This window comes from Protopterus annectens, chromosome 5.part0 (assembly GCF_019279795.1).
Source record: "Protopterus annectens isolate FY-2018-M chromosome 5.part0, PAN1.0, whole genome shotgun sequence".
NCBI classification, from domain to species: domain Eukaryota; kingdom Metazoa; phylum Chordata; order Ceratodontiformes; family Protopteridae; genus Protopterus; species Protopterus annectens.
This window is the reverse complement of record NC_056735.1, coordinates 1086911745-1086934929: the sequence shown is the minus strand read 5'-3', so window position 1 is coordinate 1086934929 and position 23185 is coordinate 1086911745. Positions and strand designations below refer to the sequence as shown.

Sequence of the window (23185 nt, the reverse complement as noted above, 5' to 3'; positions counted from 1 at the left end):
AACAGCAAGCCTGTAACTGAACTTTTTTAAATCTCAGAAAAGTGGGAAAAAAAGCAAGATTTTTTTTTTTGTTTTTGTTTTTTCAGAGATGGCAGAGGTTCACAAGTAATATCAAGTTATAACAGTGCAGTAAATGACCCCACACAAGAGTGCTAGGTCAAAGACAGAAAATAGAAAATATGCAAGTTTTGAGAAAAAACGATTTTAAAATTAAGTGCAGCTAATGGATGTCAACAGTCAGGAAATTCAGGAAATCTCAAGGCAAGGATATACCAGGGAATGATATACACGCGGCAGGAAAAAACGTTGGTTCTTTTGAGTGTTAGTAAAGGTTCTGCTCAGGGGACCAGTACAGCACTGGGAAAGTAAGCGTTTGCTTTAGATGGATGTCAACAGTCAGGACATTCAGGATTCAGATATTGGTACAGTTGTTTCATGCCACTCAAAAGTTGTACATATCTTGAACAGTACCATTAAATACTGCTTATCCGGATTCAGTCAATAGACCTCAACAATTCACAGACAAAAAAAAAATGAAATGCCATTAATATTCTAGTCCTAAACTCAGACCAGTCTTTTCAGCTCGTCGTCTTAGTATCTTCAGCCGTTGAATTCAAATTTGGTTCATCCAACAGGTAACCATTTTGACGGAGCTATTATGAATTCTTGATGTACAAATAGTCACTTCCGTACCGTTGCTCCCAGTTCTAACAGTCCTGTTGTTTGCATCCTCTTCAGATTTTTCCGCAACAAATACTTAGAGCCCTTTTGTGTGTTCCGTAGCTCAGACAGACCAGGTAAACACCAACTGCCACTAGACGAGTAATCCCAGTCCTCCCAAAAGCAATTTGTCTTCACCAGATCTCAGCATTCATTTCTATCAATGCACAGTGAAAAAAAAAAATCACAGGGTTGTAAAACTTCCAACTATTCAAAAAAGCTTCAGGAACTCGGATGTAACTTTTTCATGCTGTATAAGGTAATGTGCAATCCAGTCCTGTTTGAAACTCAATTTCTGGAACACACTGCTGGAAGAGCTATCGTCATGATGGAAACCTAAAACTTTTAAGCCAGGAAGATCAGAAGTCTGTGGGTTTATCCCCACCACAGCAGGTGACGTGATTCTTGTTCCAATAATGAAAAATGCAGTGAAGCATTAGGGGATGCTGCACTCCTGAGGTGCTGCCTTTGAACAACACCTTAACTTAAGTAAGTGCTGACAGGCAGATTTTCAGTAGATGTTAGATTTTGATAAATCTTTTTTTTTTGCAAATACCCGAACCGTTACTCTCAGAAAACAACGCGATGATTCTGGTCATCAAGGTAATGTCTGATTGCTTCATAATACCTGCTACAACCCACTTAACACTTATTTTTAGAGATAACATGGCAGTGTTTTGTTCAGATTCCTTGTTGTAGTCCTACATATATAACTGGAGGTTATGGGACTTGCATTTCGTTGAGTGAAACACAGGATGACGCTTTTCTGGAAATCAGCTTTTGGTCGACAAGGCCTTCACTAATAATAGTAATAAATAATCAAGAACTTCCAACTTCTCAAGTTTTATCTTTTGTTTTATATCTTCCTGCATATCTGTAGCTACCATAACAGAATCTTTTTTTAATCAATACACGTAAGTACTTATTTTATTTTTAAATTGTTAACCCGGAAGAGCATTGATCCCATTGGACTTATTTCATTCTCGCACCAGAGAAAACATAATTGATGCATTATATTGTATACAGAGAGAATTGAAACGTGTGTGTGCATGTTTGTGTATATGTGTATGTATGTGTGTGTGTATACATATATATATATATATATATATATATATATATATATATATATATATATATATATATATATATATATATATATATATGTATTTATTTTAAAGGAAATATCATAGTTGGCTTGACAGAATAAAGGCATTAGATAAATGACATATACACAGTGAAAAAAAACCCACCATGTATCCATGCATTTTTATATAAAGTGGTATCACAGTTGTTGGTGTGCTGAAAAAAATCACAATCAAAATCAGAGTTGGAGCAAGGTTTGTAGACAGAAGGGAATGAAGAAGTTAAGATGTCCTTCAGTATCGCTGTTGCAATATTCCTTACTAAAGTGATCCCCTGCCAAGAGTAGCCCAATGTCTGGCCAGTATACCAAAGCCTTAGGATTTTTAAAGGATGTTGAACGTCACACACATGCTCCCTGCTCATGGTGTAGGGCATAAAGGTGACGTACAGATGTACATATTTCATAGCTAATGTGCAGTTCATCTGAATGCTCCAGTGTCTGCTGGTTACCAGGCTGTTTCAGATAAGTGTCCCATTGGGATTTTTTGTCTTATCTTTGAGTTCTTTATTTTTGTTTTGAAGTTGCATGTTATCCAGAAAGGGAAAGTGTCAGTGTGGCAGATAGATTAGCCATAAGGACTGTCATGAGCAATGGTTTTGTTTGGGTGCTTCTCATGACCATAGGTTGTGCCCAGTTTGTCAGGCGTTTGTCCCCAAAACACTTCGTAGTCGTCTCTCATCTTTAAATAACTGCCTGCCTTGAGATTCAATGTCTTTAAGTTGTTCACGCAAGGTGCAGTGGCTGAATCATCTCAGCCTGAGGGTCAGCCATCTGCTAAGAAGACTAAAAAAGTTAGAGTGGATTCAGCTGCTGGACCTTGGATGTCTCTCTGAAGGCTGGTGAAAATCCAGAGATTCCGTCTAATTCCTCTGCTGCTACTATTTCAAAGCCCAGTATGGTTTCTTGCACATCCTTAGAGGCTCTGCAGATATCCATTACTGATGTTGAGGTGGAACCGTGGCTGATCGTATCTGAGGGGCCGAGGAGTGTTCCGCAGATTCTTGTTAGGGGTGACATTCCTACTGCGTTGATTGGCAGCAAGGGTCTGAACCCCTAAGATATTTAAAGCTGGCATTCCTTTGAAAAATAAGCAGAAAGAAAAACTCATTTCCCGTGGATGTTCTTCGTGTTTCACTGTTGCAGTCATCACATTTGGGTTATCCCTGCCAGGGTAGCCCTCAGCCAGAATACCAGAAGCTTAGTATTTCTGCGTTGGCTGCCGTCGCTTCAGGACTGACGTCAGGTCATCAGTGGTATAAAATAAGGCAGCTGACGCCATCAGTCTTTCTTGCCGAGAAGCCTGAAGCAGAAGTAGTTTGCACGAGTGCTGGTCGGCCGCTACCTGAGTTTTTGTTTTCCAAATTGATGTTGGTCTTCTAAAGCTAAATACCCCATTGGGGATGCTTTTTTCTTGCTCTAACCGATGTCAGAAAAAGTTAACAATTGGTTCGCCTGTGGAAAGCAAATACCACACAGAGACTTTCATTCTTACTGCGTCACTTGCTTAGGCCCAGACCACGACATTCCCCGCTGTCACTTTTGTGTTATGTTCAACACCAGAACTGTACGTTGTCAGGCCCTTATTGTAGCTAGATATTTTCACTCTCAGTCCTATAATTCCGATATGGCTTCGGTAAGCCATCCGACAGCAGATCTTCCGAAAAAACGTAAGGATAAAGACCGAGACAGACCGCACAGGTCCAAACCTACTGACGATGCTTTCGTTAAGCTAGTCGTCAGTTCTCCGGTCCTCAGTGAGGGGCTTTCGCAGCCCCTGATGCCTGCTTCTGTGGATTTGCAGGCTGCTGCCGAGACCCTTTTGGAGTCCGTTGTGTCCGCGAGACTCTTCATCGACTAAGGATCCTGTGGTCGTCTCTACCTTGGATGGGTTTGGAGCAGCTGAGCGGGCACCGGCTTCTGAGGAAGTACTTCGCACTACCAATTCTCGACACAGACCGACTTCTTTCGCGTCTACCATTCTTTTGAAAACTACTGTGTTTCTAAGGCCCAGGGTACGAACCACACCCAAGAAACCGATGACCCAATCTCAGGCACCTGCTTTCTTGCCTCATTCTCAAATGCTTAAAATGGGGGAAGACCCTATAATGCTCATCAGGGGAAGCCAGGTTACCCCTTCTAAAAGAAAGAGATTTGTCCTCAGTCGTTTTATCTGAACAGGAGTCCAATGACTCTGAAGCATCTGAATATGAAGACATGCAACCCCTCTCTGCTTATGAGGATTCTGATGCAGAGGAATCCATTCCTTCAGCCTCTCCACCCAAGGACTTTCCCATTGGAAATGTTCCCTTAAAGTATGTAGGGTTTCCTCAAAGGAAATGTCAGGACTACCCTCAGTCTAAAAAGAGTCTCAAGGAATTCTTAGATTTTCCACAACACAGACCTCTGGCCATTCCTCTTGTTCTGGATGTTGCGGATGATGTTTTTATGGAATCCAGTTTGACTCCTGTCACCCTCCCTCCTGCTCCCAGGAAACCTGATTAGAGTCCCTGACTCTCTCAAATTTCTTTTCAAAAATCCTACTGCTGACCCTGAGGTTATTTCTCAAGGGCCTAAAGGAATTCAAGCAACTTTTGCTAAGAATCCCACCCCCTCAGATAGGGATTCCTGAGCATTAGACAGATGGGGTAAAAAGTATACACCTCTGCTACTCTTGCTTATTAGAGCACTAAGTTAGTTCCATATGCTGAAATTTCAGCAACATACCATGGAACTCATCAAACAAAAAATATCTTTTCTTGCTTGTGCAGAAAATAGAGTTACAAGAGTTAATGCATTCTGCAAGTCAAGTAACTAAGCACACCTTGCAATGTGTTTTTTCACCCTAGAATCATCTTTCAGGGCTGCAGTCATGGTTCTGTACTGAGAAGGCATGCTTGGCTTAAGGAGCAGACCTTGCCAGACCATGTCCAAATCAAAATTACTTGACGCCCCTTTGAACAAGGACAATCTGTTTGGCACCAAAGCAGAAGAGGTTCTAAAAAAATATGGAAGAAAGGCTAAATCTGTGCAGACAGTCAAAGATTTCTTGCAAGTGCAGCCTCCTAGATTCAGTAGACATTGCCCTTTGAAACATTGGTCCTTTCCAGCCCCGTCAAGGCCACCTCAAACTAGACCATAGGGAAACGGACCCCCCCCCCCAGACTTCAGTCTCAGGGTATGAAGAGGTCTAAGCAATAGAGTGCCTCCACTTCAAAAACAGGGAGTGCTAAGCCACCCCTTACGGAATGAATTCACAATGACTTTTCTATTCCACTCCTCACCTCTGCCCAACTGCTTGTGCCCCTAAGGGTACAAATTTTACTTCCACTTATTGCCATCCCCAAAAGGGTTCCCAGACCTTCCTCCAAACCAGTGGGCAGAGGCACAAAACCAAGTCCATAGGTTCATAGATTAGTACTAGGCTAACTGCCCTTGCGAGACATTTTAAGCCTAGCCAATTATCCCTTGTGAGACTCACTCTGTACCTTGTGGTTGTAAGGCAAACACCTTAACCATTAGGCCACCCTCCCAAAGCCGGGTATCTTATCTGTTCCAGAAAAACAAGCCTATCTGACAGGCTGCTTCACTCAAATGGCCACCAGAAACCCAGCTGTCCGCAAGGAAAATCCTGCAGGCCCTAGGATTCATGGCCTCTTGCATCCTACTAATTCCAGTTCAATCCCTGCTCTCCATAAGGGCAATTCAACCTGTTCTGGCAGAACAGATAGGTCAAGGTTTCTATTCCAGACTTTTTCTGGTACCCAGAAAAGAGGGCACTTGGCATCCAATCCTAGATCTTTCCACTCTAAACACCTTCTTGGTGGTACCAAAATTCAAAATGCTCACCCTTCAGCATCTTCTTCCTCTGCTGTCCAAAGATGCCTGGTTAGCCACCCTAGACCTAAAAGAAGTCTATCTGCACATCCCTATCAGGGACTCGTGCAGGAAATACGTACATTTCAGGGCAGGATCTATGCATTATCAGTTCACTGCACTTCCCTTTGGCTTATCCACTGCTCCCAGAGTATTCACAAAATGCTTGGCGTCAGCCATTGCTTATTGCAGCCAGAGAAAAATTCAAATTTACCCATACTTAAGACGATTGCCTGATTCAGGCAGACAGTCAGGAATAGCTTTTGCAGCACCTGACATTTGTAAAGAAACTTCTAATCTCCCTGGGGTACACTATCAATGAAAAGAAATCAAAACTAGTCCCCAGTCAAAAGGTTGTATTCCTGGGAGCAAGCTTGGACACAGCATCCCAGATGGCATTCCTTATTCCAGAAAAACAAGCCTATCTGACAGGCTACTTCACTCAAATGGCCACCAGAACCCAGCTATCCACAAGGAAAATCCTGCAGGCCCTAGGGTTCATGGCCTCTTGCATCCTACTAATTCCATATGCTAGACTGCATATGAGGAAACTTCAATAGTATTTAAAAATCTTTGTGCCAACATTCTCAGGCCCTAGAAACCGTCATACCTTGTCTAAGGACAGAGTTTCTTTGGTGGGCAGCAGCATGCAACCACAACAAGGGACTTCCCTTTACTCAACCCCACACTGCCTAGACCCTAACCACAGATGCATCGGACTATGCCTGGGGGGTACACCTGGACAAGTGCATTCACGGCTACTGGAGCCCAAGTCAAACTCATCTGCACATCAACCAAAAAGAGATGCTAGCTTTCAGGTCCCTACTCTCATCAGGACCCCTGCTAATAAAAACAGACAACACCACAGTTGTGTGGTACATTGACAAGCAGGGGGGAACCCACTCTGCAGGCTAGCCATGGCCCTGTGGAACATGGCCTTGGACATGCAGATTCATTTGCATGCTCAATTCCTGCCAGGCAATCAAAACTCTGACAGACTTAAGCAGAAATCTCCTAGACCCACATGAGTGGCAATTAGACCCCAGCAGCTTCAGTATTCTAATCCAGAAATGGGGGACCCCAGAGGTGGACCACTTTGCCTCCCCCTGCAATCACCAGCTCAGAAAATTCTGCATCAGGACACCTCACAGCAGGGCCTGGAAAATGGATGCCCTATCCTTCCAGTAGGAAAACCTCTCAATCTATGCATTCCTCCCTCTGCCTCTTCTCTCAAGAATATTACTCAAGATAAGACAGGACAGACCAAGGACAATCTTGATTGCCCCGGACTGGCCACACCACCCTGGCACCTACCCCAGATCCCAACCCTCCTCACTCAGCAGAGGGGGACATACCTTGCATCCATAACTGCAAACCATGAATCTTGCAGCCTGGATTATTCCTTAAATTCTCCCCACAGTGACCAGCCTAAGCAAGCAGGTGCTGGACATCATTCTTGAAGCCAGAAGACCCAGTACAAGGAAATCCTATGCTGATAAGTGGAAAAGGTATTATTCCTGGACTCAGTCTAAAGGAGAGGACACAGCACTGCCCTCCTTACCTCTAATCCTGGATTACCTAGCAGACCTACTCCACAGAGGCCTGTCCTTCTCCGTTAAGATCCATGCCTCTGCATTTCAGTTATTACAACATCAAGCCACTTCTCTTCTCTCACCCTCTTATCAAACAGTTCCTGAGAGGGGCAAACAACTTAAGACCACCAAGGAGAGCACACACCCACCCTTGCCTGGGACCTTAACTTTGTACTGGAAAAGCTCACAATACCCCCCTTTGAGCCTGAAGCATCAGCAGAGTTAAAGTTCCTCTGGTGGAAAACAGTCTTGCTTCTGGCCATCACTTCAGCTAGAAGAGTGTCTGAGCTACAAGCACTAATGTGGAACCCTTCATTATTTTCCATGCTGACAGGGTTTCCCTCAGGACTTACCCTTCCTTTATGCCTAAAGTGGTGTCTAGTGTGGCTCTCAACCAATCTGTACATTTGCAAACTTTCTTCCCTAATCCTCAAAATAAAGGAGAAAGGATCCTACACTCATTGGATGTGCACAGACAGCTCAGATTCTACCTGGATAGGACTAAGCCCTTCAGGAAATCTGACCAAATACTAGTCAGCTTTGCAGCAGGGGCAGAGGGAAAGGTCATTTCAAAACAATTTCCAAATGGATAGCACACTGCATCCATTTCTGCTACAAGCACTATGGGAAACCAACCCCTCAGGGGGTCAGTACACATTCCACTAGGGCAACTAATACCTCTACAGCATTCCTCAGGGGAGTCCCTACCAGGGACATCCAGGAAGCTGCTACCTGGGGTTCTGTACACGCCTTCACCAAGCATTACCACCTGCCTATCTTTTCCAAATCCAGGGAGGGTTTTGCAACAGCAGTCCTGCAGGGCATACTAGCTAGCCCCAACTCTTCTTGACTGGCTCCACCCTTTCTTCAGCTTTAGGAATCAACCCAAGTCTGATGACTGCAACAGTGAAACACGAAGAACATAGTGCAGTTGTGTACACTTACCATAAATGTAGATGTTCGAGTGTATTCACTGTTGCAGTCCTGGTTTCCCTCACTCCAGCCCCCTTGTCTCTCTCTCTCTCTCCTCTCTCTATCTATTACTCACCCCTTTCAGTGTATTGGTATTGGTGTTTACTTTTTACTGGTGGTGTTTTCCCCACCATAACTTTGCTCCCTATTTGCGTGGCTCCTGACGATTGGGGCAAAAAAATCTGATGTAATGGTGTCGGCTGCCTGCTTTTATACCCCTGATGTCAGTCCTGGAGAGACAGCAATTGACGCAGAAATACTAATTCTCTGGTATTTGGGCTGACTGAGGGCTACCTGCAGGCAAAAAACCAAAGTGTGATGACAGCAACAGTGAATGCACTCAAACATCTACATTTATGGTAAGTGTACACAACTGTACTTTCTCATTGTTCTGACTTGTAGCTTATACAGTGTTACACAAGACTAGGTTTCCAGACTGCTTGACCCTGAAATTTTCGTAGAGAATCTAAAAACATTACACAGATTGGTGATGGATGTAGGGTAGGGTTGTATATAGGTAAGAATGGCCATCAAAAATCAAGAAACCTGAACATTTCCAAAACAGAGTTTTAACAAAGGGGAATGTATGTTTTAGTTAAGAAATTACTTTATAAAAAGTATGATGATAGGTAGTCCGATCTCACCTTCATTTTTCATATGGGTTCGGAGTGGATCCTCTGCTCCGACTCTGCCGATTTACAAGCTGGAAGACTTCTGGTTGGCTCGTGGCTAAGCAGGTATCCCATGGTCCACCAGTACAATCCCCAGATCTCGTTTGCAGTGTCAACGAGTTTGGTTGTGCTTCAAAAGTTTGTGCTAAGTTTTTCAAAATTCTTCATAGTGTATCATGTTCACTGCTTTATTATTGTATATTTAGTATTGCTAATATATCAGGCAAGCAGTTGCTTTGCTTGCCTTTTCTGAGTGCAACTTAGTTTTTCTAGTTGTTTATTGGTATCCTGTGTGCCAGTTAGTTTTATGCGCTGTTGCACATTATTTGATTATTAGGTAGAGTTTGGCGGTTTTCTGCTCTTAGTCATCAGGGGCTCCTGTTGTCTTGTCTGTTGTTATTCTGACCTTTTTTGGTCACCGTTGGCAGTTAGTTTTCTGCTATTTGGACATTGTTTTTGGCGGGGATCCACTTGTGAAGTTACTAGGATTGCAAGTTTATTATCTGTTTTTCTCAAGAATAGAAAGTTATTGTCATTTACAGTTTCTCTTGCGTGCTTGAGCTTTCCTTTCGGGTCTGTTTAAGTTAGAAGACCCAGTTTCATTGCCGACTCCAACTCACCTTGTTGCTGCCTTGGAGCCTGGTTCAGTTCTGACACGCTCGGTGTCATCTGTCGTGTCCAGGGGCCGAAGCTCTCCTGTCGATACCGACAGGGAGGGTTGGAATCTATCTTCTTCGGTTCCGAGCCTTCCACTCGGTGCTTCGGCCAGGGTGAGCTCAGACCCTGCATCTATCTCGGAGCCGACAGCTCTGGCTCCGGTGCCAACCCGCATCTCTTTGGAGCGGGGGAGGTCTTCGGAGCCGGAGAGGTCGGCATTTGAGATGATGAGGAGCATGCTGTCTCATTCTCCAGCACCTACCACTGGCACCAGCACTCTTCTCCCGAGAGCACCCACTTCAGTCTCAGCTCCTACTCTCTCTGGAGACAGCAGAGACCCAAAGCCCCAGGAGCCATCAGCTGGTGGCCCCCACTCTTACGAGGCTTCCCTGGAGCCTCCCCGGAAGAGGTTATGTAACATATTGACTCCCAGGATGAGTCTTTGACATCGGACACTGACCTCGAGGAGTCGGAAGGGTCCCCCAAGTCATCCTCTGATGATGTCTCCTTTGTGGACATTTTAGAGATCCTTAGGCAGACGTGCGACTGGCCCACTATTAGCCCTTCTGATGAGGAGTCTGTGTACCTGAAGGCTTTCGGGTCTCAACCTTCTGCCTCTTGGGTGTCTCCACCTTTTGACAAACTATTGGATCTAGTCGGTCGAAAGGTGTGGGATACACTTGACATCATGGAGCCAGTCCCCTGGAGACCAAATCAGTTCTTGTCTGCCCCTCCTGGTAAAGAGTTCTTGTCCATGGGTGTTCCCGTAGATGCCACGGTGGTGGTGGCGGCTACAAAGAAGGAGTTAGCTGAGACCTCTTCATGTGTTCATCTGCCAAACAAGGAGTCTTGGCAGATAGACAGATTTGGGAAGCATATTTTTAGTTCAGCGGCCTTTACCCTGCGTTCGTTGAACAATCTCATGCACTTCAATAGGCTGCAGAGGGATCTCCTCAAGGAGTTAGGAGATTCCATACAAGGTGCGCGTACTGAGGGAGTTCCTGACAAAATTTCTACTCAGTTGTCCACCTTAAATTCTGTGGTTAACTCCTTCATGCAACTTATATCTTATGCTGCGGATGGAGCAAGTAGAGCAGCGGGTTACAAAGTTGCCTTGAGGTGACACTCCTGGATGCGTTTATGTAATTTTTCAGAAGCGTTCAAGTCTACTTTCACCAACGCCCCGTTTGATGGTTCCTCATTGTTTGGTTCCAAGGTGAAGGATACACTCATTCAGTGTGAGCAAGAAGGAAAGATGCTCTCTGCCGTGGGAGTGCGTTTTACTGTCCCTTCCAGACCATACCCTAAGGGTCAAAGGGGCGGTAAAATGTGGTTCAAGAAGTCCCAGAGGGTCTTTCCTGACACACACGGTGAATCCTCCTTCAGAGGCAAAGGAGGAGGAAATGGCAGACGTCGCCCTAGAGGCAGGGGGGTCCGCAATACCAACAAGGCCGTGATTCCTTTCGAGGACGGCCTTATCAGCGCTCCTGATGTGGAGCCTGACTGTGCTTCTCTGGGGCTGGTCGGGGGTCGCATTTCTTTGTACCAAGAAGCCTGGCTAAATATCACCCAAGACAAGTGGGTACAAAGAGTTGTTTTGTTACCAGAGGCTATTTCATACCCTTTTTCCTATCACCATTTGTTCTCAAAAGGATCCCAGCTGTCCCACCCAATCTTGGGGATCAGGCAACTATGGAGATCAACAAGTTGCTCACAAAGAGTCATCCGGCCCTTCCCAGCAGACCAGACAGGATCCGGAACTTACTCCAGGTTCTTTTTAGTTCCAAAACGAACCGGAGATTGGAGGGTAATATTGGACCTCAGCAGATTGAACAAATCAGTGAAGATGGACAAGTTTCGGATGGTAACACTGCAGGCTGTACTCCCGTTGTTAGGGAAAGACTTTTGGATATGCTCTCTGGATCTTCAGGACGCCTATTACCACACAAAAATGGACAAGGCGTCCAGAAGCAGTCTATGCTTCCAACTGGGAGCCAGTCACTATCAGTTTTGTGCTCTGCCCTTTGATCTCACCGCAGCCCCCAAGGTGTTCACCAAATGCATGGCAGTAGTGACAGCTCACCTGAGACGTCAGGGATTCCAGGTGTTTCTGTATTTAGATGACTGGCTCCTGACTGCCCCCACCAGGCATCTACTCATTCAAAACAGGGACACCATGATTCAGCTTTGTGCTCAGTTAGGGATCTCCATAAATTGGAAAAATCTGCATTATTGTTCTCTCAATCTGTGATTTTTTTTTATAGGCACAGAGGTAGACACAGTGAACATGACAGCTCGTCTCCCCGCTGAAAGGGCACAGAACTTAATCTCCCAAGTTCAACGCTTTCTCCCATTGCAAAAAGTCAAAGTGATGTGGGTTCTTCAGCTCCTCGGGACTATGGCTTCCACAATTCTATTGGTACCATTAGCCAAGTTACACATGAGAATTCTCCAGTGGCTTCTGTTTTCCCAGTGGTCTTTCCAATTTCTCCCACTGAGTCATCCTATCCTGCTGACGGAATCATGCAAGAAGGACCTTCGTTGGTGGCTAGATCCCAATCATCTGATCACAGGTGCCCCCTTTGTTCCAGCCCAACCTGTTGCCATTGTGACCACGGATGCCTCCCAGATTGGGTGGGTGGGGGGGCATTATCTCAGCAGGACTGTCCAAGGCAAATGGCAAGAACAAGAGGCTCATCTGCATATCAGTGTTCTGGAGATGAGCGTGGTGTGTATGGCGTTGCAAACACTTCAAGACCTTCTCCCTCTAGGGATTATTGCGATACAATCAAACATGTCGGTGGTTAGGTATATCAACAAACAGGGCGGTACCAGATGATATCCACTCTGTCGAGAGGCCATGCGAGTTTGGGAATGGGTGAATTCTTCCTAGCGCTTTCTGGTTGCAACGCATATTCCAGGGACGAGCAACGTGATAGCCGACAAGCTCAGACGGGCAATCCTAATGCCTCATGAGTGGTCCCTGAAACGGGAAACAGTGGATCAGATTTTCCGTAAATGGGAACAGCCTTGCTGTGACCTTTTTGCCAGCCCAGTCAATACCAAATGCAGCAGCTATTTTTCCCTCATTCCCCCTCTGGGGGAGTCTCCCAGAGACGCTCTGGCTCACGATTGGCCCATGGGACTTCTGTATGCTTTTCCTCCAATCCCTCTCATTTCCAAAGTGATTCAGAAAGCCAGTCGGCTGGGAAGCAAGTTAATCCTCATTGCTCCTTACTGGCCTCACCAGGTCTGGTTCCCCTTCCTCGCGCCTCTCCTCCTGGACGATCCTTGGATTCTGGACCCAGCTCCAGATCTATTGACTCACATGTCTGGTTCGCTACACCCCTCATTCCACACCCTCAAATTGACAGCGTGGCTGCTCCAGTTCCATTCGTAGTCAGGCTTCATGATGTATCATCTTCAGTGTCACATATTCTTATGTCATCCCATAAACCTTCAAAAAGGAGGCTGTATGGCAGTAAATGGAAAAGATTTTCTATTTGGGCACAGAGAATGAATGTAGATTCATACACTGCTTCTATCCCTGTGATTCTTGATTTTCTGTCTGAGCTTTTTCAGCAAGGCTCTGCCGCTGGCACTATTAGAGTCCAGTTGGCAGCGATTTCTCATTTTCATTTAGGTTTTCCAGATACCAATTTAATGTCTCCTAAGGTATGCAAAACCTTTTTGAAATGGGCCACTCTATTGAGACCACCTCTGCAAGAACCAGTGGCTTCTTGGGATTTAGATTTTGTGTTGTCCAAATTGACTTCTCCACCCTTAGAACCTTCCCACTCATATTCTCTAAAATTTTTATCTTGGAAGACCTTGTTTTTTGGTAGCTATCACATCAGCTAGACGGGTATTGGAGCTTCAGGCTTTGGTCTATTAAGCCACCGTATTTGATTTTTCACAAAGACAGGATGTCATTATGTATTAATCCCTCCTTTGTTCCCAAAGTTTGTAATAATGCTACTTTAAACCAATCAATAGAACTCCCAGTTTTCTTCCCTAACCACTGTAATGCAGCTGAATACCGTTTTCATTAGCTAGACATTCATAGACAATTACGTTTTTATCTACAGCAGACTAAGGCTTTCAGGAAATTAGATCAATTGTTCATTTCCTTTTCTGACTCTAGATTGGGCTTACCAGTTTCTAAAATGACACTATCTAATTGGAGTTCCAGTTGTATAGCCTTTATCTATAGCTCAGAGGGCAAACCCTTACCCTACAGGATCAAGGCTCATTCTTCCAGATCGCTGTCTACCTCTGCAGCCTTTCAAGCCAGGGTACCACTTGATAATATTTGTGCAGCAGCTACGTGGGCTACCCCTCACACTTTTAATTCCACATTACAAATTGGATTTGACATCCAGGGGTAGAGCATCCTTTGGCTCCACGGTGCTCAAGAGTATTTTCCAATGAACCACCCAAGAATAAGGCGCTAGGGGCGCTGTCCCATATGTAAAAATGAAGGTGAGATCAGACTACCTAACATAAAGAAGTTATGTACTCACCATAACGTTCCATGTTGGTAGTCCATCTCACCCTTCATTTTTACCAACCCGCAATTGGTTGCCCCTGGTTGGAGACCCTTTAGTATTGGTTGTTTTTATGGTTGTTATTCTAGTGAGCAGCAAACAAGATCTGGGGATTGTACTGGTGCACCATGGGATACCTGCTTAGTACCCTTATTGGAAAACAAGTGTTCTCCAGCAGGGTATTAATGTGCAAGTAATGCCTGCTGAAAAACATGTTCACTGCTTCACGGCAGCATATCAAGCTGCTGTGGAGCTCGGACTGAGGAAACGGAACAGTTGTCATTATTTTACACTCACTGAGCAGCACTGCTGCTGTTTTGCGAGTACAAAATATATTTAAAAAAAAAAAAAAGAAAGGAAAAACAAAGTGTGTGTATATGCGTGCATGTGAGTGAATGCAAGAATGATTGCTCTTGTTATTTTACACTCGCTAAGCAGTGCTTTTGCTGTTTGAGTGTAAAGTAAGAAAAAAGTGTGTGTATGTGTCCGTTTCTGTTCTTTGTATGTTTCTGTCTGTGTGTGTGAATGCCTGCATGAAATTGATGCGTGTGTGAGTGAAAGTGTGAAGAGTTAGAGCAATCCAACACTGGCAGCAGCAGCATTCAAGAGGTTTACGTTTACGTACCTGTCTTCTTTTTGCTAAATGTATAAAACTTAAAGTTGGAGCAAAGGCTCAAAACAGGAGCATATTCCTGTTTTACAAAAATCACAAAGTTGCTGCAAGTAAGCATGCATTTTCTGAATGGCAAGGGGTGTATGAGTGGTGGTGGGGTCTGTGTTATGGAAGGGGGAGAGACTGCTGGCAGTAGCAAATAAGAGGTTTGCGTACCTCTCCACCTTTTATCTCAAGAAATGTGGATAAATTCTGAAGTAAAGTGGGAACAAAGACTTCAAAACAGGAGCAGCTTTTAAATAAATAAGTTGAATAACAGGATTTGTGTGTTAACATGAATTTTCTGAGGGAAATAAAGTCCGAAAGTCAAATGTATGTCATTATTTAGTAACTTCAATCCCCAAATGACTGGCAAGAAACTATTTTAGCAGCAAGGAAGATATTTTTTAAAATGATGTATTTTGGATGTAACATGCTTCCTCTAACACCATTTACATGTACTATAGCAACTTGGAAACATTTGGTGGAGGAACTATTTTACATCCAAAATATATATATATATATAATATATATATATATATATACATATATATATATATATATATATATATATATATATATATATATATATATATATATAGTAATAAAAGAAGTAAATGTGTATGTATGTATGTATATATATATATATATATATATGTGTGTGTGTGTGTGTGTGTGTGTGTATATATATATATATATATATATATATATATATGGGTCTACTACCGTAGATCGAAATTACACTACATTGAAATGCGATAGTAGTGTCCCACTAACCCGAAAGTGCACTTCAACGAATGTGCACTTTCGCGAAAGTCACTAGAACGAAGGGTTAGGGCTTGGGTAATGGATAGTGGATAGCTAGTAGGGCTATCCAATATCCTTAACCCAAGCGCTAACGTCAGTGACTACCGCACCACAGTGCAGGAAATTGCATTTCCCCCACTGAGCAGTAGTTACGGAACTATTTCCTGTACTGTGGTGCGGTAGTCATGGACCTTAGGGTTAGGGCTTGTGTTAAGGATAGTGAATAGCCCTACTAGCTATCCACTATCCTTAACCCAAGCCCTAACCCTAAGGTCCATCACTACCGCACCACAGTGCAGGAAATGTCCCGTTCGACTTAGTGACTTTTGTGAAAGTGCATTTTCGCGTTAGTGGGACACTACTATCATATTTCAAAATAGTTTAATTTCGATCTACGATAGGAGACCCAGAGATATAGATATATATACACAAGTAAGTAAAACGCAACACCCTGTCAGGCATTATTGCTTGCATGAAGTTAAGGATGGTACTGCTTGTTGGAAAAGGTAATTGTGCCCTGGAATGTGACTGAGGAAGAAGTGGTCCTGTGAGTTAAACAGAGGAGGATGCTTCAGGGGTGACTGCAATATTATGGTGACTCTAAGCCAAGAAGTCTTCAGTCAGGAGTTTGTATGCAAGGCATTGCCTATGTTTTTACACGTTGTATTTGTTTGACATTTCCATGGCTTAAGTAAGTGCTGGAGTACTGTTTGTAATTAATGCCTTTTAATATTTTAGAGGGCTCATTTTGCAGAGTTTTCCAGCAGCAGAGGAGTAATTTCCACTGTTTATCTTTCCTCATTTCTTTAGGAAACAGTGGAAATGACCTGCTGAATTAAGGAATGTATGCTCCAACTCTTAGAATCAAGTCTCTTAAGTGAGTTAATTGCCACATTGACTGTTGGTTATAACTAAGTACTGAGTATGTGAACTTATTAGCTGCTACTTGTAGTCCGTGGTTTGATCCCTCAGCGATGATTTGACTAGTTTGTGATTTTTTAAACACCTTTATTAAATTATCACTTAAGACACAGACAGATGTACATTAACAGAAAAAAAAACATTAATATTTTTCCATTTAAATGCAATATACATCACGTACATTTCTTTGCTACTATCATCAGGCCAACATAAAAAAAATGCTGAATTCCTGTCAACTCTTAAATCTCATTCCTGCTTTTCCTGGATATTAGTTATGCATGTATTGTTCCCAAAATGTCCATTTACTTCTATGTAATATGTTCCTTCCCTTTTCAAAAGATTCCGCTTATAGTTTTAAAAAAATAGTCAATACCTGAAATGCCGTTTGTGTAGACTTTGATTTCCATTTTTATTTAGTTTGATTTTTTTGGCAGCCAACAGAATTAAACTTAAGGCCTTACTATGTCTAGGCAATTCAGATCGTGTATCCCAGCTCAAAAGAATTGTTTCCCACAACCATGTGTTCACCCAGTGTTTCTGATAGAGTACTCTGTAAACATTTTTAAAATCTGCCAACTCTTTACACTCCCAAAACATATGTTCCTAGTTACCACTTTCTTTTCTATCACACCCCTAGCATTTGCTGTCTACTTGAGGAAAAATTATTTTAAGTCTTCTTGGTATATAAAAATACCTGTGCAAACACTTCTAAGCAAAGATCCTGAACCACCTGGTCTTGTTTACATACTTGGGAGCCACACATATGTCTTCCCATTGTGTTCTTGTAAATTGTTTTTCCAGTTTCTCTTACCAATCATTTCTAACCTCCTGAGATTGATTCTTATAGTTATTAAGCAATATTATGTATGCCCTACTAATTATCCTTTTTTAACAGCTGCTTGTGTTCTAGATTCAAATAACAACCCTACTGGGCAGGTGTTTCACTTAAAATCCTCCTATCCCTTTCTCTTTGCCTGTACTCTGAGGTCAAGCTGTAGTTAGGAAGGCAGTTTCTAGCCTGCAGTTCAGATGTTTTCTTGGCCTCATCCCACTCTGTTGCATTTCCTGCTTAAGTTTTTTTGCTCGCAGTTATCTTGATTCCTTTGCTAGGTTTCTCCAGTAAATTCCAGCTCCCTCTTGCCAATTTTCTGTACCACTATCACAGTCATCCCTATTGGCAAAATTCACTTTCTCCATTTTCGTATTGGTTAAGTTCTTAGAATACTTTCTGCTACTTTTTGAATGTAATGTTCTGCATGGGGTTTATTTCCCTTAAATATCTGCAGCCAAAATCCCAGTCTCTCTCTCTTTGTGAACTTCCCAGTTGCTTCATCATCACCACTTTCTACTTTGAGTTATAACCTTCTGCTTGTGCTATGTATATGACCTTTAACTGTGTAGCTCTAAAATATCCCTTCAAATCAGGTAACCCTAAACCACCTTGTTCTGTTGGAAGGATCAGCTTATGTCACTTAACTCTTACCCTCTTTTCCTACCAGATAAATTCCTTCAATTCTTTATTTTCCACTACCCATATACAAAACTAAAAGGACTAAAAACATTTTCACTGCTTGTATCTTACTATCCATATCCATAAGTAAAAGTTTCCAGTTTATCGATTTTTGTAATGTCTTTTGTTTAGTCTCTTCCCACATATCTGTAGCTGCCATAACAAAAGCCTTTTAATCCCTACTTCTGAATACTTCATTTTATTGTGTCCCCATATATGTGGGTATTGCTGAACCAATTCCTGTGTGGGTATATAATTAAAGGCTATAGCCTTTGTTTTATCTTCATTAATTTTATATCCCAAAAAGACATGAAGCTGTCTCAGTTCCATAACACTGTGAAGTCCTTTTCAGGATTTATCAGATACAGTATATCATCATCTGCAAATAGACTACTTTTCTTGATTGCCATACTTATTAAATCATTGTATTTCTAAGTCCCTTATTTTCTTTGCCAGTGGCTCTAAGCATTAAGTATAGTGTAAATAACAAAGAGGGAATAAAGGACACCCCTGCCTGTTTAATCTATTCAAACAGCTTATCATAGAGGAACCCTTACACTTTAATTATTGCCTTTGATCCTTTATATATCCTTCTAATTAACCTTATTGCAGATGCTTGCAATGCCTTGCTCATAAAATCTCAGCTTACTGTGTCAGATGCTTTCTCTGCATCGACACATCAGCAACAGGTATTTTCTTCCATTCTGCTTCCCTCTACATCAGCGTTCTGTTAATATTGTCAGATGTTTGCCCCTCCCCTCCACAAAACTACACTGATCCATATGTATCAGTTATGGCAATACCTATGCTATTCTTTTAGCAGACTGGTTTGTGATTTTGAGCAATTAGCCATACTGCATTCATTTGACCACCCCTTAAAAATGCCACTTGTGTCTAGTGAGTCTTAACCAGGTTAACAGATTTTCTTGAGTCATTTTCACTGAAGACTGTTCTCAAAGTTTTATGTGATTTGATAGTCAAGAATAGCCACATTTTGCATGAGATATCTGATGTCATTACCACAGTTTTATAACCAATTTGTTTTATATTGACTATATTTTACTTGTGAAAGAAGCTGACTTCAAACTGTTTTAACTTAAAATTTTAATTAATCAAAACTTCTTTTGCAGGCAAAAAGAACAAGCTACGTGTTTACTACCTTTCTTGGTTAAGGAATAAGATACTACGTAATGATCCAGAAGTAGAAAAGAAACAAGGCTGGACAACAGTGGGGGATTTAGAGGGCTGCGTACATTACAAAGTTGGTAAGTCTGCACAGAAACATTAGTCAGTTTGATTCAAATTTCATCAAAACAAACACCACTCTGCTCTATTACTGTGCATGTTATGTTGAGGATTTTGTCTTGAAGTCACAAGTCTATCCTGTAGTGGTGCCTTACAGATCTGTATGCAAAAGTTGGAAGTCTGATTGCTGTATGGTGAGTCACAGTCACACTGGCTAAACAAGGGAGTAAGAGTCTTGGAGTAAGGCACTGAGATGAGCAGGACACTTTATATCCTGATTTCAGATACTGCCCTGAATGGAAGCATTGAGCAACAAAGGGCACAGCTACCGTTATCCCACTCCACGAGGAGAGGATCCACCTTGGATCCTGGGAACTACCGTCCCATCAGTCTGACGAGCCTGATCTGCAAGGCCATGGAATGTATTATCAAAGCATTTATAAACAAAGACATTGGCAACCTTCAAACACTGGACCCCACCCAGTTTGGGTTCATGAAGGGGCAATCTTGTCTCCTGAACCTGATTGACTTCTTCAAATCAGTCTCCAGGTCTGTCAGTGGGGGTAAGGCTGTCCACACAGCCTATCTGGACCTCGATAAGGCCTTCAACACCATCCCCGACTCTGGAATCATAGGTAAACTTATTAAGCTGGGCATTAATCCGTACGTCACTCGATGGGTTGCCAACTGGCTTACTGACAGAACCCACACTGTAAAAGTAGCCGACTCCAGATCCAGCTCCAACAAGTGGAGTACCTCAGGGTTCAGTCCTGGGACCGCTCTTGTTTGGCACCTACTTCTTTGAAGTACAGGCCAACACAAAGGGACTTTGGCTAACAAAGTTCTCAGATGACTGCAAACTGGGAGCCATTATTGAATCCCCAAATTATGTGGATATTCTACAAAAGGGCCTTACAGAAACAGATGCTTGGTGCCAGAGCCATGGGCTCAAGCAAACTGCCAAGAAATGTATAGTTATCCCCTTTGGGAAAAAAAACATATACCCGTGAATTACCACATAGGTGGCAGTACACTAAACTCCAAAAGTGTGATAAGAGACTTGGGGACACAGATGGACAGTGATCTCACCTTTGATAACCACATTGTCACAACAGTCAGGAAATCCTTCTATGTGGCACACCTCATCACTAAGGGCTTTTCATCCAGAAAAAAGGAGGTCATTGTCCCACTGTACTCATCCCTCATTAGACCCATTATAGAATGCAACACCCAGTTTGGTATGTACCTCTCAAGACATCTGCAACAACTGAAAAGGCCACAGAAATACCTCACTAAAAGAATCACAGGCCTAAAGCAGATGCCCTATGCTGGCCTTCTAAAAAAAAAAAAAACTGCAGCTGTACTCTGTCGCATAACGTATACTTAGAGGAGACTCCCCAGACTCTGGAACAGACTGCCCGTACATGTCAATCAGAGCATTTCTTTGGCTCTCTTCAAAAGGAACCTTGACGATTGGATGGGAGATAAGAATTTCACGTCAGTCGCCCTGCTAGACGGGTCCAGGGAAGTAAATATTGTGGTGAGAAATAGCCAGGGAATTGTTATGGCTAGGCTTGTATAGGCCCTAGGGCCGATAGCCTAGTACCAACCTATGAACCTATACATTGTTGCACTTCATTTTGCTTGAACTCAATCCTGTGGTAAGTCATACGGCTGGTAAAGTCATCACATCTAAGATGTAATCAGTTAATATTTTGTCATATAGCAGTGTTTGGAACACTTTTTAACTAGTCTAACAAGTGCACAGCTGCTATTTTGTAGCTTCTGCTACTTTTAGGTAAAAGTTAAAGAAATCTCTTGATGAAGAGGAGTCATGATCAGCATCAAAGGTACCTTCCAGGCAGTGCTCAGTCAGGAGACCTTGCATGTTCATCTGCTCACGTTTTTCCGAGAGTACCAATATTTTTCTGAGGGGTATTCTCTTCCGGTGGCTTGTCAGAATTGTGCTCAAGAAAGTAAGAAAAGAAGTGCATTGCCTTTCATCTTCAGTTCCTCCTCTGCACTTCATTGAATGGCTGTTTAGAAGTTGTGCTTAACATCTGTTCAAACAAGTTGTCATTTTCTTACGCAAATTTTTTGTTGTAAGCTAGCAATTATTGCTGTTGTGTGGGTGATTTGAAACATTTTTCCGAAAATATGAATGCATTCAGAAAATGTCAGTGCAGTGCCAGTCTACAGTCTGCATGTTTTGTGAGGGACCTCATCACAGAACTGACAGCTGTGCATTTTTCAAAATTTAGCTCCACGACATTGTAAGAACAATGAATGAATGTCTGGGATTAGTTCCTGGGAGAAGGGGAAGACTTTTACTTTTTAGAAAATAAAGAAAAAGATGAAGCAGTGAATATTAATTTTATGTGGCCTGCTGATCTCTGAAGGTAGTCATCTTTTTTTCAGATTGAGAATGGTCAAAGAGTTGGCAATTTTAGTCCCAAAGAATGGTCTCCGCTTCTCTTAAGCACTGCTACTCTGTGAAGATTGGGAGACCCTTCCTCAATGCAGCACTTCAAATCAAGGCTCATTGGTCCTTGGTGAATGAATGATTTTAGAGTCCGTCATTATATTTTGTTCCCATGTTTCTTTTCTCCTGACCCATTAACATAACTGAAAAACACAGTACTTGCCACTGTTGAAGTTTTCTTAGCTCCTTTGATGTTGCTTTTAAAATGTGCATCATCACTGCAACCACTAGCTTTTACGCTGAAGACGGTAACAGGCTCAGAATCTTTAACAGTTGTTCCAGTCTTCTGGAGGCACTTTGATGTCCCAGGAGAACCAGCAATTTGGCTCATCTCCCTTTCATATCTGTTGGAATAATTGGTGGGGATGTTCAGGATGCTTCAGGAACAGTTTGGATGGGTGTATCCCCTCTAGCCATCAAGCATTCCAGTTCTCTGACACACAGTTGTTTGAGAAGTGGAGGGGAGGCAACATTTTAGTCTCTTAGTAGGACTCAGGTTGCTATCTACCCTGGTGAACATTGGATGATAGATTTAGCTTGTGTTAATGAAATTGATATATTTGTGTTGAAGTGCACAAGTCATGGTTCATTTCTTGTTACTGTTCAGCTATTCTTGGGGGTGAGTGAAGGACTATACTGCTTTCTACTGTATCAGAATGAAGGGCTAGTAACTGGGGGGAAGGGTGGAGGAAATGTGTATAAAGCTTCATTAATGCATCTTGCTTGCAATTCTTATTAGAGACTAAAAACTGACGATACAAAAATATTGGATAAGAGACTAACAAAGTAATGTTACTCTACATGGATAGTCTGCTAGTATATTTGATAGTCATGAACAATGGCCTGGACAGACTGAAGAATTTCATAAGTTTGGTAGGTTTTCACTATACAAAATTAATAAACATAGTGAAACTGTTACAATTGTGCCCCCTCAAATAACATAAAAGATATGTATTCAGGTTGTCCAACTTCATCTCTGCATGGTATTTTTCATACTGATGAAAATGCTGTTTTAGCAGTTTGCTTAGACACCCAGCAAGAATGCTCATTGTCCTTGAGACATGATATGTTGAACATGTTTCCCTTTTTCTTGTGATGAGCAGTTAGAGGAGAGAAGCATCATGATTCCAACCTGTGCGAAGATTCTGCTTTTAACAAGCTGTCCACATATCAGGAACATTATGGGATTAGCCAGCTTTACTGGTTAAAAATATGGAAACGTATACCTCCATACAGAGCTGTAGCTTAATCATGTAGTGCCTGGTGCCTTTCCCTTGTCTGGTGCCCCCTCAGCTCTTAGGTTGCAGAGAGGGAGAAAAAATTCCAGTACCCCATTCTGGAGCTATAAGCCTGATCTGTTTCCAGTCTTCCTCAACTGCACCTCCTTCAGCT

The 23185-nt window shown here is 42.6% G+C and overlaps 1 protein-coding gene across 1 annotated transcript in view; it reads left to right on the top strand.

Annotated features, from left to right (window-relative positions):
- The window catches only part of MAP4K4 (mitogen-activated protein kinase kinase kinase kinase 4), a 3343981-nt gene that overhangs the window by 2649906 nt on the left and 670890 nt on the right, over nt 1–23185 (top strand). Inside the window, exon 27 of the mRNA XM_044071965.1 lies at nt 19197–19331. Coding sequence (XP_043927900.1) covers nt 19197–19331 — 135 coding nt within the window. The remainder of the gene's footprint in view (nt 1–19196; nt 19332–23185) is intronic.